At 40.7% G+C, this 16,592-nt stretch overlaps 1 protein-coding gene and 1 long non-coding RNA gene across 2 annotated transcripts in view; one reads left to right on the forward strand and one right to left on the reverse strand.

Moving 5' to 3' along the window:
* Positions 1–1,857: 1,857 nt before the first annotated feature.
* LOC141790271 (uncharacterized) lies at positions 1,858–14,503 on the reverse strand. Its single transcript, XR_012598265.1, has 3 exons — positions 14,431–14,503; positions 3,830–3,933; positions 1,858–2,563 (listed from the first exon to the last, which is right to left on the reverse strand). It is a non-coding gene; the product is annotated as an uncharacterized LOC141790271 (long non-coding RNA).
* The window catches only part of col27a1b (collagen, type XXVII, alpha 1b), a 121,700-nt gene continuing 119,536 nt past the window's right edge, over positions 14,429–16,592 (forward strand). Inside the window, exon 1 of the mRNA XM_074670028.1 lies at positions 14,429–15,036. Within this exon, the coding sequence (XP_074526129.1) occupies positions 14,984–15,036 (53 nt within the window). The 5' untranslated portion in view covers positions 14,429–14,983. The remainder of the gene's footprint in view (positions 15,037–16,592) is intronic.

The following is a 16,592-nucleotide window of genomic DNA, read 5'->3' on the forward strand; positions in this document are numbered from 1 at the left end:
ATATGAGGCACATTCAACTGGTCAGTCCAGAAAAATGTCTTGTTTCAAGTTATTTAAAGACAAAAATGAGGTCTGAATTGTTGTATAGGAAAAAATCTGCCAATGAATAATGACTCAACACGAGTAATTTTTCTTTTGTTCCATCGGCAGATTTTTTTTTAATTGTTACAGCAATTTAGAGCTTATTTTAGTCTTTCAATAACTTGAAACAAGACATGTTTCTGGACTGGTCAGGTGAATGTGGCTCATATTAAGTCTGAAAAGACATTTTCCACTGGAAAGAAGACAAAAACACTTGATAAGAATTCAGTTTTTCTAGAGTAAGACTGTAGGGCTGAACAATTTATCGTTTTCAGATCGATATCGCAATTTTGGACAATGCAATTTTGAGATCGCCAAAGCAGCAATTTTTTGCAGCGCTCCTGACTGACTCAGGATCTGTTGTGTCAAGTATTATACACATTCTGTTTTACAAATTTGTAGACAATCTATATGTTAAAAGTGCTGGTAAGCAGGTCAACAACACAAAGCCTCTGTTTAGGAGTAGAAGTTGATGAAAACAGATTATTTATCATCACTATTGATGATTAAAAAATTGTGAATTGCAATATCTGCCAGAAAAATTAGATATTTTCCTAAAATCGTTCAGCCTTACATGTGAATATCCCAAAGCTTGATTTGAAGAATATCTGCCAGAAAAGTCGCAATTCAATCTTTTCTTAAAATCGTTCAGCCCTGTAAGACTGTTCATTCTGCCATTGTGGATGGTGGGTGGGAGGTGCCAGGTGATTTGCAAAAGCCACGACACGACAGAAGTAAAGCCACAACCGAAGTTAAAAGAGGTCATTTTTAGCAGCTCTATCCCAAAAGACGGAAAACTTGTTAAAGTAAATAAAACTTTGTTTTCTTTTGAACTTCAGACACGATAAATGAAGCTCTGTAGGGCTCTCACCTTGTGATCTACTTCCCGGTACTCATATATCTTTAATATTCACCAGTAATGTGTCATCTGATATTTAGCTTAAAGAATAGGTCATGACATAACGTTAGCATCAAAGCTACATTTATCATAGCTGAAGCTAAAAATGAAAACAGTGTTTTAAATATTGTCACAACTTTTCGGTGTTGGGTGGGTTACACCAGTGGCTCTCAATTGGGGGTACTCGGGAATACTGCGAGAGGTACTTGTCAAATATTACAAAAAAGTAGCTTTACAACAGGTTTTTAAAAAAAATTAACATCAATTAGGGCATGATTTAGCATATGCATTCATAAAATTTATTATTTGGAAAAAAAACACTTGGACTTGGTGTGGTGTCTGCACTCATGTTGTGGCTTTTGCAAATTGTCTCATTGGCCACTGTAGTTGTGAGCAGCAAGTCTTATTTGTTGTCTTGTGCCCAAAATCTGGAAAAAATGCCTGTTTTCAGGGGAGAAGTAAGCCTACAGCCAAGGAAAGTGCTTTCATAGAGCACCAGTTGACCTAGCATTCAAGCATGCACCCGATGAACAAAGGCTACAACTTTTACATATGTATGGTTAACCGGGCTGACCAAGCATACGATGAAGTCAGCATTTCAAGTTTGGAGACCACCATTGTATAGCTTCCAACTACCATAAGGTGGCATCAAGAAGACTTTGTCCACACTTCATAAAGTCTTTTATTTGCACTCATTTGTTAGGATCAAATTTGAAAGGGATGGCAAACTATGTGAATGCAGGACCAGCCATTTGAAAAGTTATGAAAGCGGTCCAGTGCAGACGTTTGAAGGGTTTTATGCTTTAAAAAAGCTTAATCTTACTGGAATAAAACAGCCTTTTTGTAATCTGTGCACACACTGTTGTTAAGCACTTTTCTAAAAGTGAGTTTTTAAACTGCGTCATTTCCACCACACCCAAAGTTAACACCAAAGCATGCTGGGACTGAACGTACGGGCCTGAAGCGTCCGTGCCATGAGAACAGTCTGAGTCAGTGTTTGGGTGAGTATGGATCGGTGGGGCAGGAGTTCATTTCTGTTCAGTTTCCCTGTTTTCTGCCTGCATTTGAAAACCAGGTGGTGTGTTTATGTTTACAGACGCCTGGGGGCGGTGGGCCGCTGTCGGAACAGCCAACCCTCTGTTGGGTCCATTTAAGTCCGCTTTGTTCTGACCACAGGCACACATGCTAAGCTGTTTGGTCTGGTTGGTCCAGATCAGATAGAGCCTGTTCTGCTCCTCCAGTTTGTTTTTAAGTCACAAATCCTCAGCCAGAATCCTTATCAGGTACGTTACTGTGCTACAGAGAGACTTTGATGTGTTTCTTATTAACAGCAGAAGAGAAATCTCTGCTTCATCCTCTCTTCTGCTGAGGTAAACAGTCGGAGAGAAGCAGGAAGTTGATATTGGCTTCCACTTTGTGCACACAGTGTAGCAGAGGATGAATGCAAAGAGGCCTGGCGGAGGATGAGAGCGAAGAGTTTTTGTATTTGTGAGAAGTAGCAGTGCAGTGGGATCTCTTGGTGGGGCCTCTCTGTAACAGGTCAACTTTTATGGTCCAGAAGAGAAGTTAATAGACTGGATGTTCCTGTGAGGACGACAGTTACAGCGTTTTACTCACTCACAGTAGTTGATCCAAACTTAAGGGTTTGAATCAACAAACAAGTCGCAAAACAAAAGATGGAAGCTATGAAAGTTATACAAGTCATATGAAAATCTGTGCACTGGATTTGAAACCTCTGGGTACTGATTCAGAATCCATGCGTGGAAACAGATTTGTCACCCATGTGCACAGATTTGCTCCTGGAATGGAGTTAAAATCTGTGAGCAAGGTTTACGAATCAATTTCCACCATTTAAAAATCCAAACTCACAGATTTGTACCCCATGTGCAAAAGTTACAATCCTGCCCCTGCTGATTTGTACGTATTCTGGTCTGCTGACCTTTGTTTTCCCCCTTCGGAGGCCAAGAAGTTCCCGATCATTCTGTAAAACTTAAAACCTGCTGAGTCCTGGTCTGGCTCTACTCATGTCGGTTTGTAGTTGTTGTCAAGTTAAACACCATCTGGTGTCGACCATAGACTGTAAAAATCATCTTGGTCTGCTCAAATTGAGGTTGCCACAAAAACTGCTCCCCCTGGTGGCTGGCTGCAGTTAAGGTCAAAAACTCCATCTCCCCAGTCATTCCAGATGGGCTGTGGTCAAACTTTAAAAAATTAATACACCTGGTAGAAATAATTCTCACGTCCGATTGTTGTGGTGATTTGAAGAAATCATTTGGCTGCCTTGTATTCAGGTCCTCTTTTTTTCTGAAAAGGTGCATTTTCATTAGTTATACGAGATTAAAAACGAGGCTTTAAGTCACGTTTAACGATGGTTGAATGCTGATGTGTATTGTTTCGGGATTGTAAAATATGTCAGGAGGTAGAGTCAAGAAGTGATTAGACTCTTGAAAGAAAAAATAATTATTGTTTTTGCCACCCAGCTCCACTCAGATTCTCTAATAGCCTCTACTGCGCAGACTCTGGTTACCAATGGCGGCACCTGTGATGGGGGAATTTAGGCGTCAAATCAATGGTAAATGGCGGAGCCGTGCTGTCCACTCTATATACAGACTATGGTGTTGACACAATACATTTCATTTTGAAAGTCAACTGGATGTTGGTGGCACAGTTTACACGACAGCGTTTCAATTAAAAATGCAAAAAAAAGGCAGTGAAAAAAAATCTAATGGATTGAAAACACCGTATTGTTCATGCCAGGCCTGCAGTGGGCAATGTAGTTACATGGGACACACCCCTCTACAGACCAGAAGAAGTCTAGCTGGCTGCTAATAAACAAATCAGACAACTTACCCTCAGCAATGCAAAGCAGCACTATGAGGTGACGAAGAGGAGGAGCTATGGAAGCCCAAGGAGGTACAAAAATGGCATCTTCCACAGGAAAAACCCAAAGTAACCTTAAAAAAAAACAAAACAAATGAGATTAAATTCACTAATACCTAATAACAAAATAAAATATTCTCAAAAGTGATTAAAGAAAATACAGTGCATTTTTCACTCCATTATAGGTGGAACAGACGCACAATTTGCTCAATCTGCTCTGTGCAACTTCATGTGTCTTTGCATTTGGGAAAATCGAAGTTTTGCATATCTAATCAGAGGGATTTGACATGCTGGAGCTGAGATGGTGTGAGTCACCTCGTTGACTTGGGTTTAAACATATCAAATCCGTTGCTGTGAGGAAGAAGAGACAGATCTGGTCCGATTTGGCTGTAATGTTTCGTTGTTTGCAGGGATTTCCATTTTCACCTTAGCAACAAGGAAATAAAAAGCTTCATAGTCCTGTTCAAACCCACAGGAACAAGAATTTCATCTTGATTTGTTCAAAGTGCATAAAAGCACAAAAAACATAGAAACTTCTGTCAGAGCCGTGAGTGCGTTTAACCATGACGCTGATCTGTGGCTTTAGCTTGAAGCTTGTTACAGCTTTCATGACAAACAGCAAATAATCACCAAAACCAAAATGACTCAGTGCTGTGTTTCTGAAATGAAAAGACTGGACTAAAACTAAAGGCAACAACATGCCCACATCAAATCTTCACAAACTCTATGATCTCTGAGGCTGTCCTTAAAATTCAGGATTCAGATTTGATCCAGGAAACTCTCGTCCCTGGTTGAACGTATTTTTTCACATGAATAGCTGTAAATTTTGAAAGAAAGAAAGAGAGAAAGTCCGAGCACAGAGAAAGAGCTCATAAAAACCGACGTCTGACACAACAGCCCTCAAACTCCTCAGATCTAAACTGCTTGTTCTGATAACAGCATGTTGATGATGATGAATAATAGTTTTCTGCTCCGCTCCGTGAACAATAGTTCCGGCCGCTGTTTGACATTTGGCAGAAAGAGCAGCTTTTCAATATGGATTATTCATCAGCGGCTTGATCCTCCGCTCAAATGTTACCACAACAATGCCTCCGACTTGGCAGCGGCGTCTGTCTTTCTGCTGCTCTGCGGGTGGAGGAATCGGCAATAATTACAACATCTAATGTGGCCTTCACAAACATTTAGACTTCTGCTTTTCAACTTATTATTTCCGATTATCCAGAGGTAGCTCATGACATGCTAATCTTTGCCGACCACACCACTGCAGCGCTGAGCTCAGTGCTCAGAGAAAATGCCGGATGGAGGAAATGTGTGGACTGCATGGTGCCCCACATGGATCTAACATGCCTGTCACTGATAAAAAACCCTCAATGCCCCTGACACTTCTCCCCCAGTGACTTCTTCAGAGAAGACTCTCATCAAACTTTCCAGTGGCTGAAATCATGGATGTAGCGTAATTAGAGTAACATAATCATGACTATGACTCCATGTTTCTGTCTCACAGCAGCTGAATGACTATTTTTCTCCAACGTTAGTAAGCTTCATGATTTAGTCTTCTGTTAGCTGATTGGCTGAGGTCTGTGGTGAATATCTTAAAGTTTGTCTGCAGCAACTCATAAGTCATGAGTAGAAAATAAAAAAAAATGTGCTAAAAGATGCTAATGTGCTTGTTTGCTGGGTGTGTGAAGATGCTTATCAACCACGGTAACTAGGGTCTAAATTTAGTTCTGGGAGTAGTACTTTCCAGAAGTACGGATCCACCAATACCGATCCAGATATCGGGTATAGGTGGATCGGTATCGGTGGGAAGGAGCTGATCCAGGCAAAAAGCTTTCTCCCTTTTCTTTTTTACCGGCGCTCTTGGATACTTGATTTAGAAAATTACCTCTGATGCACTTTTTTGTTTTTTGCTGAATTACCAGTCTACAAGGTAAAAAAATATCACAATTGAGTATTAATTTCTGCACACTCTGAAGCATGGTTTTTAACCAAACTGCTGGTAAACAGTTAAATCTTTTATAGTTCAAATAAAGATTAACTTCAGTGACTCCATATACTAATTTTTTGCCTTTTACCTAAAACATTATCAGTTTTATCCCTCATTAGGGCATTCAGGTTATTAATTAACACTGGTATTGGATAAGTATCGATACCCAAAGCCCTGGTATCATTATCGGTATAGGAACCAGAAAAGTTGGATCGGTGCATCCCTATCCAGAAGTCCAGGAATTTATGGGGCTGAATGTTTCTGATTGGTGGAGCGCCCACAGTGTTTTTATTTCCCCCTCTGTCCACAATAAGATGACAAGGGGCTTCGAAGATTTTCTAAGGGAACTTGAAAAAGTCTCCCTTCTAGATATATGCCTGATCTTAATCCACACTTTAAAATGAGATTATCAGCACCAATAAAACAGGTTAGCTTCCAGTTCAGATTGACCAGGACCAGATTGATTTACGGCACGTCCAAGTCTCTATGACAACACCACACCAGCTGATGAAGTTTAGCAGTAAGAAAAGAGATCTGTGTTTTTCTCTGCTTAAAACGATTTCTTTGATTGATTGGTAGTGATGGTGGACACTGGAGCCAAACTGTCAGACAGAAAAAGGACAGAAGAGCAGAAGAAAGAGAAACAGGAGAGAGATAGAGCCTGAGCTAAAGGCTAAAAGGGCTAAACTGTTTGTGCTAATGTTGCCTCCAACCCACAGTCAGCAGTTATTCTGCAGTGGTCTGTTCAAACTTGAGAGTCTATCAATAAAATGAAGAGTGAGGTTACGTTAGCTCTGATTGGTAGATGACTGGCAGGACATAACCAGGATTCACTAACGTTACACATTACAGACATGTCTTAGAGCACCGCGCTGCCGATAGCACTACATATAGCTCGCTACTACCTTGTTTGCTTGATGTCACGTTTCAAACCATAGCGCTATGTGACTGTACTGATGAATCCCTTTAATTCCAAAACAAACACACCTCGTCAAAAGTAACTTCTTTACAACAGCATGCGTGAGACTGGGCCAGAAGGTGGCGAGGCAGTCACATTAAAACATCCCCCTTGTAGCATCTTTAATGCTAATATAATAGTATAATGGTGTTTAAAAAGGATGCATCCAGCTGAAACTGGAAAATTAACACAGCTTTGCCACAAGAGCGTGTTTCCTCTAAAGTGTCAGAAAATCAATCTGCAGTATGAAAAAGCCGGCATTTGTCACTGTCTTACTGCCCTCTACTGGTCTGGCAGTGTTATGCAGCTACTTGTATTTATTTCTTTGCACATAAATAGCTTGCTAATTTATGTAACCTTCACAGAAACTCAGGCATCATTGGGAAACACATTCAACAATGGGCAACACTACTCTTACAAGTTGTTGGAACATCTGGTTGAAAAGCATCTAGTGGACACTCAAGGAACTGCAGTTTTATAGCGTGAAGTGTTTGTTTAAATGAAACCAACATTCTCTTGATGTATGCATGCATATAAAAAATGCCACAAATTTGTCTCCACTTTATTTTCTGTCCATCTTCTACCTCTGAGCAGCAGGATCAGTAACCATTATGTAACTGTTGAACCGTTTTAAAACAGCTCAAAGGCTGCACCTTCATAAAAAAACAGACAGATACTATTATGTCACTCTGATCTGGACCCACCTCACCAAAAAGAATAGAAGCTTTCTTGAAATTTCCTGTTTTAATGTATGGAATGGGTAAACACAGCACCGGGGCATGGACTTATTGGATCCAGCTGTGCTCGGACGGAGGATTCTGAACTCAGCTGGTCCCAATTCCCTGAGACACAGGAGTAAAACAAAAGACACAGTGTTTATCAGAGTGAAGTTTCAACACTTCATTACGACCTTAAAGGACGTGTGCTTTTTTTTTAAAGATGTATTTTTAGTCCAGTTACAAATACAGCAGAAATGTGACCCTGATCTCCTAAGGCTTCTACACAGAGAGGTGTCTCCAACTGCCAAAATCAGAGGAATAAATCATCTTCTTCTTGGGTTGTGCACTGCCAAATGTTGCTCATAAATGATGTGACAGCTCCATTATCTAAAGATGATTCATATGAATTTGGTGTCAGGACGTTAGTTACTCTGACACTGTCTGTCTGCAGTAAAACCCTCTAATTTCCTGCAGACACTCAGCTCCTAATATGCACCGTACTCAGGCCAGCTGACTTCCATTACCCACCACTGGTCTGGAGTAAAAACAGTCACAGTGTCAGTCCACACCTGTCACTGGTTAAAGACAGGGTCCACTGTGGCTGTGATGAGTGGAATAAAATCAGCTCATAAAACACTACAGAGAAATTAGCCTTGGGATCTCCTAACAAAATACACTTTGTTTAATTTGTCTTTCCAGACCAGCTCCTCCATGGTTTCCATTAAGAGAGGTTTTGGCCTCAGTTGGAGAAAAGTTTTTGGTCAGGATGGATGAGATCGTCAAAGTGCTTTAAGGCAGAAATCAAAATGTGGCGTCTCTGGAAAAAAGTGTCCAATTGCTCAGTGTGAACGGGACTCAAACTTTAGACAACCTGCAACTAACTTTTACATAACAGTTTCATAAGTTCAAGACGAGCGCTGCCAGCTATTGTCCACTCCTTTCCTTCAGTCTTAGTGCATTAAAAGCATGAGTGAGTATAGTTTATTAGTTTTCCAGAATCCAGTAAAAGCATTTGAATAACCAGTGCCTTAGCAAAAGATGACCCATCACATACACATTAGTATACCAACAATCTGGAAAATGTTCCCTTTCTACCAAGATTTACAATTAAAGAGCTGGTATTCTGCTTTCCCATCTCATATACAAATATAAAGCAACAATACTAAATGTTCAGACAAAAAGGTGCAGATTTTCAAACCTCTACATTTTTATATGTTGTACAAATCCCTGATTAAAATGGTCCGTTCTGAAATAGCATGAAATCCAAACAAGATCTTCACAAGACTTGCTTTAAAGTGATACTCCGGGATGGAACAAGTTGGGTCCTATAATAAGGTTTATGGCAGAAATTACCCCCACAGCAGTGTTTTTGTGCAGCAGAAGCCCAGAGCGCTTGCACCAAACACCCCCTCCCTGCTCCTCTGCCGGTTTCCTCTGCACTCAGACGGGGCCATATTTTACTTGACCAAAAACACAAATAAACGGACTCCCACCAAAAAATCTGATACCGGTCTGCATTCACACTTTATTTAGAGAATTTTCAGTGCGTTACTTTCACACAAAAACACCGCTAAATAAGGCTCTAGTTCTCATCGTGTCGTAAAACAGCGCTACCTCTGCTGCAGAGCTACAGCTGGCAACGAGGCGCTCGCTGCTTAGTGTATCAGTCCGCGCGCACACGGCGTGCCAGATATAAACAACGCAGGTAGTCTGCCAGCTAGGACGAAGAGTGTGTTTCAGCCTCTCTGTTTCACCTAAAAGCGACCTAAAATGCAAACTTTTGAAAACCGCCTCAAGAGTGGATTTGTAGTTACGATCGTCGTGGTCTACCCTGTTGTGCTTGTGCTGCTCAATCTGCTGAATCTGCTGACTGTCTTTAACAAAATGGCCAACTATACTTCAGTGGAGATCTTCTAAAAGCCGCTTCTGGACAAGACAGTTACAGCACCACCTACAGGCCTGGCATGCTCACTACAGCATTTTCAGTCCCTCAGCGTTTTTGTGTAAATGCTGATTTTTTACTCACTTCATTTTTGCATTATGGGGTGTAATGTCGTGTAAACGGGGCCTCAAATGTTTCATGAATCACTAACACAGTGACCTTTTAAACCAGACTTATTTAATCAGGGATTTTTGAGACAAATGAAAATGTAGAAGTTTGAAAATTGTCCAGTTATTTAAACACATTAATGACTGTCAGTAGAATTAAGCTTATTTCTTGTGTCTAACTTTGTAGAGAGAAACATACCTTTAAATTTGGAGGATTAAACAGATTTCAAATACCTTGTTTCCATATAGAAAGTATTCAGCTTTGTCTGCCTGACTTGAACAGGACACTGTGAGCAGACCGTTAAAAGTATGGATTAATTGAGGACACATTAAACTGAGCTGCAGAGGTAAATTAAGGCCGTTTTCTGGCGCCATGGGATATTTTCTATGGGAAACACTCTGAAATTATTTCGTTTTAATGAACACAAATGGTTTTTAGGGGTTTAATGAAGGCCAGAAGAGGGACTTTATTCATTGAGCTCCAGAGCTGAGGCTCAGCAGATTGTTTCCTTTGGACGCAGTCAGACCAGCTGTTTCCTTCTGTTTAAGTTCTCAGCTAAGCTAGGCTAAGCTAACCAGCTGCTGGATGTGGCTTCACATTTACAAGACTGCTCTCAATCTTCTTATATAACACAAGGCAGACCTTTGCAGGCGTTCAGGAACACCAGGAAGTCCCAAGGCCAGGGTTTGGGAATCACTTCCACAGGCCGCTGTAAGGATCGTTACAGACTCCATGAAACGCTACACCCCAGACGGCCAGGAGGACATTGCCCTTCTTGTCTGGTGGTAACACAATCCCACATCCGACATGGCTCCGACAGGTACATGGGAAGTGCTCTTTCAAGGTGCTGCGCTCTCTTCCTTCCTGGCCCTGAGAGGAAGAGCTGTGAGGGGGGCTCTGTGCGAGGAAGGAGGGATCCAGTTGCAGGCGGCTGAATCGGTGCTCTGTTGGGTCTCCCCTGGACACTGTCATAGCGTGTTTGCTGAGGGCAGGTCAATGAGGACTTTCTTTGGCCGAGGAATTTCACAGCACACGCACGCACACACACATACAGGCTCAGCTCAGCAAACCAGATCTGTGCCCTGGTGAGACGGAAGTGGATGCTGGTGAAGCTGGAGGTGAAGGGTCTGTTTCTGGTTTGTTGCAGCTCCATCGTGTTGTAACATAGTTGATCAGATGTGAATTTAAAAACTAGCAGCTGCTCTTTTACCAACAAATCTGGGTGATTATTCCTTTAACAACATGATTTATACCACATAATGAAATAAATGTGAGTTTCCACTAAACAAAGATGGTATGCAAGAAACTGTGAAGCAAAAATAATTTCCAAACATAGGACTTTTGTTTCCAGCTACTGTGACTCAAGCTGAAGCTATTTCAATAAGTTTTGTGCTGTGAATGATTTTATGTGTTTGTTCATTGTTTTTGGTGTCGCTGTGATGTCAACGCCATCGGAAATGAAGGAAACCTCAACGTCCTTTGGGGAATAAATAAAAATCTGAAATAAAATGACTTCAACCACTTGAACAGGACATTCAACAATTGGTTAAAGGAGTATTTCAGCATTTTTTAAACCTCTTAAAGTGAAGTTATCATAGTTTTTACATTAGTAAGAAAGATAAAAAAAATTGAATGCCTAGTTCAACAAAATTGTACCATATCGCCACCCTTCTGGTCATCTCTGGTAAAATCGCTTAAGTCTTTCGCTAAAAGGATCATGCTCTCTGTGCCCTACTGGACAATGACCTAAAACCATTTTATTTTTAGCTTAAGAAAAAAAATTGGATTATTTGGGATAAAATATGTGACTTGGGCATTTTTTTTTTACAAGCCCTTATGATGGCGGCTGCTTCAAGAAGAAACCAAAACTTAAGTGTAGAAGAAGCCGTAAACATGATTCTCGAATTAGTTTCACTACACACATTAGTTTAAAGTTGCGTAGTCATTTAGTCTAAGTAAGTTATAGTTTAGCTACAAATTTAGCTACTTCTAGCTAGCTAGCTATTCCCGGCTAGCCAACTTATTTATGTAACCAAACATAAATGAGCACAAGGCAATAATACCCCTCAAAGTTTTAAAATTAATGAAATGTTTTTGCTTTTTGGTAGGAGTGTTTTGATATCAGTTCAGTTTAGGTTGGAGTTATTTACGTTTTGAGTTTGCTTTATGGCATTAAAGGACAGTCAATGGTCAGCTTTCAAAAAGTTGTCCTAACTGGATGTTGGAAATGGGTTAAGTTCAATGAAAAACCCAGCAAAAAATACCAGGAGACGTGAGGAAAGGGACTGCCTCCTGACCAACTTGATTTACCTGACATTTGTTTAATTTAACTCAGAGTAAATTCAGTTTGGAGTTTGCATTATTCAATGAAAGAGCAGTTTACGCCAGGTTTAAAGTTGCCTAAGTCACTGTGAAGGCCTTGTTGATTGAAATGATTAATAAATATCATATGCTCTGTATCTGGTAAAGTTTTTTTGTGTTTTCCCCAAAACTTGAAAAAATGACTTAAACCATTGTTTCAATAGGGTTAATAGAGTCTATATGCTGTCTTTGCTTTTCACTTCCAACTTTTAACTCTTCTTTATGATAAAACACTAATTACTTTTGACCTCGTAGATAAAGCACCCAGCAATTCACCTCGGTCCTTCTGGCTTCTTCTTCTACTCTTACTTTTTAACCAAGCACCAACCTCCTGTCTTAAAACGTGAAACCTACTTAGAGCTGCAATGACACTGCAGTTCCTAGAATGTCCACTTGAGGATGGCTGCAGAACCACAGGAAACCACAGACACACCCATTCAACAAAGCTCATTTTTACGGCACTGATTTTGAGGAAAACAATCCTTTTGCCCCAGTCTGCAACTCCATTCCTATCATGAAATCACTAACATGACCAACAGATAACATTTACAACCTGATATAAGGGCTGGGACAGTATGCTATCTCGTATTTTAATTCTATTATGAGTTTTGGGGTGCCGATTTGGTTTAAATCCTTTGATATTTACAACTTTTGTGATTTTAGTTTGCTTTTTAACACCAGACCATGTGACAAAGTTAAATGATGATAATGTCTACAGACTATGTCAGGAGCCATATTTTCCCATAAAATGCACATCTCTTGAGTCAGAGAGAAATATTTCGCCCTCTGCTGGAAGAACGTGGTAATTTTTTTCCATCCAGTTAATAAAAAAAAGACTGAATTGAAGCAATTGAATAAAAAAATTGACAGGGAAATCTGATTTGATACTGTCAAACAAAAACTCCTGACATTTCTTTTTTTTTTTTTTTTAATCCCCACCTCTACCTGACATAGTCACCTTCACAAATATAAAAATACATATACACAAATACAACATGTATATGTGAAAACTAACCCTAACTGGAATTTCTTGCTAGCATCAAGGCTAACAACTGTGTGACAACTTTTTAGCTAGCTAACAACAATCTAAACCACAGCTTTCTCTTCATAATTTTGAAGAGTAACAATTGTTGTGTTATAACTGTAGTGTGTAGAAGCCTAAAATAAAAACACTGGGGAGCTGAGTATTTATAATTTGAAAATGAAAACACAAAAATTCCTCTAACCTCAAGTTCAGAGAGGAGGCTATGTATGTGAGCTCTGATCTCAATTTTGTAAATTCCCGTACCACAATTTGAGAGACAGAGCCCTAATGTGATTAGCTGATTAGATATAATGAGTGTGACAACTAACCCCATTATCCCCCACATACAGAGCATCCTCTAAAAGATGTGTTTTTTTTTTTTCATACTAACTGTTTGGATTGGGTGAGTAAAATAATAGTTTTCAAAGGGCTGACTTAGGGCGTATTCAGACCTGGACTGTTTGGTCCACTTTAAACGGACCAGGGTTCGTTTCCCACGCTGGTGCAGACTTTTCATGCAGGTGTGAATAGACACAAACGAACTCTGATGGGGACCAAACAACCGGACCGAGACCCACTTTTTGAAGTGGTCTCGGTCCGCTTCCAAACAAACTCTGGTGCGGTTTGTGGTTCTCCAGTGCAGGTCTGAATACAAACCAAGGTCCATCCGAACTAACTACAGGATACATGTGCTTTCTGGGCCTTAAAGCCACCGTAACCTAACCGTCTTTGGTTCATACCTGATCCTCCGTCTTCTGTTTAGCCACGCTGTTGCTAGCATGTTGTGGGTCAGGACACGCAGAGCATAGCGTCTCCTTGCTGCACGCATTCATCTTTGCTGTTCCAAAATTGTAAACGGTGTTGTTAAGCTGCTTTGAAGGAGCTGCTCTTGAAACTGAAAATGATTTTGCAGCTCTAATAAGAGCACAAACACACGTTTACCTCCATTTCCTGGTCTGTATTCTGTGTGCCGCCCTTTGTCAGTGCTGTCCAATGAGAGCACTGATCGTCACACACGTGGATGTGTTTACAGAATATAGTCCACTTGCAAAAAGTACAATCTGAATACGAACCGCACCAAACGAAAAAAATGAAGCCCGCTTTTGGTCCGGACCACACAAGTGGACCAAAGGACTTTTCTGGTCTGAATACAGCCTTAGACACACACAGTGTTACCAATAAGGCACCAATCTCAATGGGCCTGAAAACTCTGCATCAGAAACAAAATGCTGACGTCACGGACACAGCCTGTGTTTTTTTTAAACAAGCACTTGCCAACAGGTGGAGCAACAAGACTCCTATCCCTTAATCTTACCTAATGGTAGAAACTACTGTGACTGAGTGGAAAACTGACTTTTGCCTCAAACTTGAAAATTTATCCAGCCCTGAAGAAAAAAATAAAAGATAACCGCACAACTCGTTGACAACTGTTTTAGCAGCTCACACACCATCACACGTGTTAGGCAACTTACTCATTAGAGCCTCCTCCACAGCAGAAGGAGTCCTGAACCGTCTCTGCTCCAAATGTGTTTCCCTCGATGTCAGCTGAGGGCGACAGAGGGAGGTGTTCCCCCTTTTCCCGGTTCTCAAGATTTCCCTCAGTCCACTTCAAACTTTCAGTTTGGGAAGTCGGCACACACACATGAACATACACACTCTCAACGGCGGTAGTCATCTTGTCCTGCAACGGTTCCCGGGAAAGCTGAACGGGACGTGACTTCACGTGCGTTGTGCTCCTGCGACCGCGCGCGAGGAGGAAGGGATAAAGAGGAGTGAACGCACAGGTGGACCTCACCGGAGCGACTTTCTTCTTCTTTTTTTTCCTTTATCTTCACAATTTGGTGTCAACGAGAGGAGAGACAGGACCATGACAGAGGAGAGACTTGTCACAGTCTGCTGAGTGGTTTCAGGTTTTACTTCCTTTCTGCGCGTTCAGTTCCTCAAAGGAGCACCTGGAATGGAAAAACTTTATCTGCCTCGTCTGGACTGTAGCAAAAACTCCCAAGAAAGAATGAAGTAACCGCTATGGAGCCGGACAATGCCCCGAACTCCAAACTGAAAACCACTGGAGTCGGGGGGTAAGTCTGTAAACTTAAAATCTAAATTTAGCAGCATTTTTTAACCTTTTTTTTGTTGCAGGAGTTGTGTTTGTGAACGTCACCTGCGTCTGAATCAGTGCCTCAATTTGATAGATACTAGCATGTTTATGTATAACACCAGTTGCTTTGTGCATGAATGTAAATTTCTGATATAAATAAGTCATATTAAAAGTTTGTGACCGGCCATCATGCTGTCAAACACGTGCACAGGTGTTCATACCTGCCATGCAAACAGCCTTTTCTGTGCTTTTGACAGTTCAGTGATTGCTCAAAGACTTTTCTGCACTGCTTTTGTATGAGAATGAGCTGCCAAATGATCTGGTACTGATTTGAAGGAGATGTATGAGAGGAGGAGACAGTCCTCCTCCTCCTCCTCCTCTTTTCCTCTCCTCCCTGCTGTGCATCTCACTCAGCTGGTTGGCCGGCTGTCCCAAAGGGAGGGGATATGAAAGTCAAACTGTTGCATCATGTAACCCTGCTGGACAAATGAGTGAATCTGCACACACACCCCTTTTTGGAGGTTTCTGCTAATGTCAGAGTGAAGCGAGCAGTGAATGAGGCGCAAAGAGCAGGAAGGAAAACTTTTAAAGAGCTCTAACCAGCAGTAAGTGTGTCAGCGGTTGACCAGTGGCTTTCTGCGGCTCTCTGGAAAACCACAAATGTAAAAGGTTTCCTCTAAATGCTGTCATTACGGCACTTGTCACTGAGCCTGGCTCTCTTAAAACAGCTCTGGCTCAACAGCTCAGTCCAGTTCCAGCTGCTGCGGAGTGATTGAGCTTCAGGAGGGGAAAAACCTCAGTCCACAAGTTTTACATCTTCTTACGAGTCATATCACTTTAACTTGTGAGCAGTTAACACTCCTTTTACTGCTCGGCTCCACCATAAAAATTGAAAGATTGCTGCTCAGTGGCTCACATGATGTGATAAATGCTGCTGTCTGGAGCAGGGGTTCCCCAAAACACCCAAAGTTGTGTCTTTAAAACCCAAAGACTGATCACGTCTTAAGTTACAAGAACAGGAAATCATTTCACAAAAGGCTAGAACAAGCAATTTTTAAACCTTTTTTTTTTTACAGTAAAATTACCAAAAGGCTTCATGGATTATGAAATCAAATCTTCAGAAAGTTATCTTTTGATGATAACTGTTTTTTATGGAAGCCCAATTCTGCCATGTAAAAAAAAAAAAGGTGAATTGGCCTAATAAAAAATAATTCATGGATATGAGATGAAAAAAGTCCAAATTCAGGGATTAAAAGTTAAAACTTTAAGATTAAAGGAAATCAAAACTTTGATGTATGTAAAACTTTTGAGAAGCTCAGTCAAAATCATGAAATACCAAGTCAAACTTTGAGATAAGAAGTTGAAAAACTGAGAAACTAACTCAAAATATGACATAAACGTTGATATCATGAGTGAAATTATGAGATAAAGATATTGAACTATCTGAAAAAAAAAATACTTGATCCTGAATGGGTTATGAGATACTTAAAGATGCTATGAGGAGGATCTGTTTTAATTGGACCACCTCGCCACCTT

The sequence above is a fragment of the Halichoeres trimaculatus genome, unplaced genomic scaffold (assembly GCF_033239565.1).
Source record: "Halichoeres trimaculatus isolate MK-OKI-2021-1 unplaced genomic scaffold, fHalTri1.1 fHalTri1_scaffold_5, whole genome shotgun sequence".
NCBI classification, from domain to species: domain Eukaryota; kingdom Metazoa; phylum Chordata; class Actinopteri; order Labriformes; family Labridae; genus Halichoeres; species Halichoeres trimaculatus.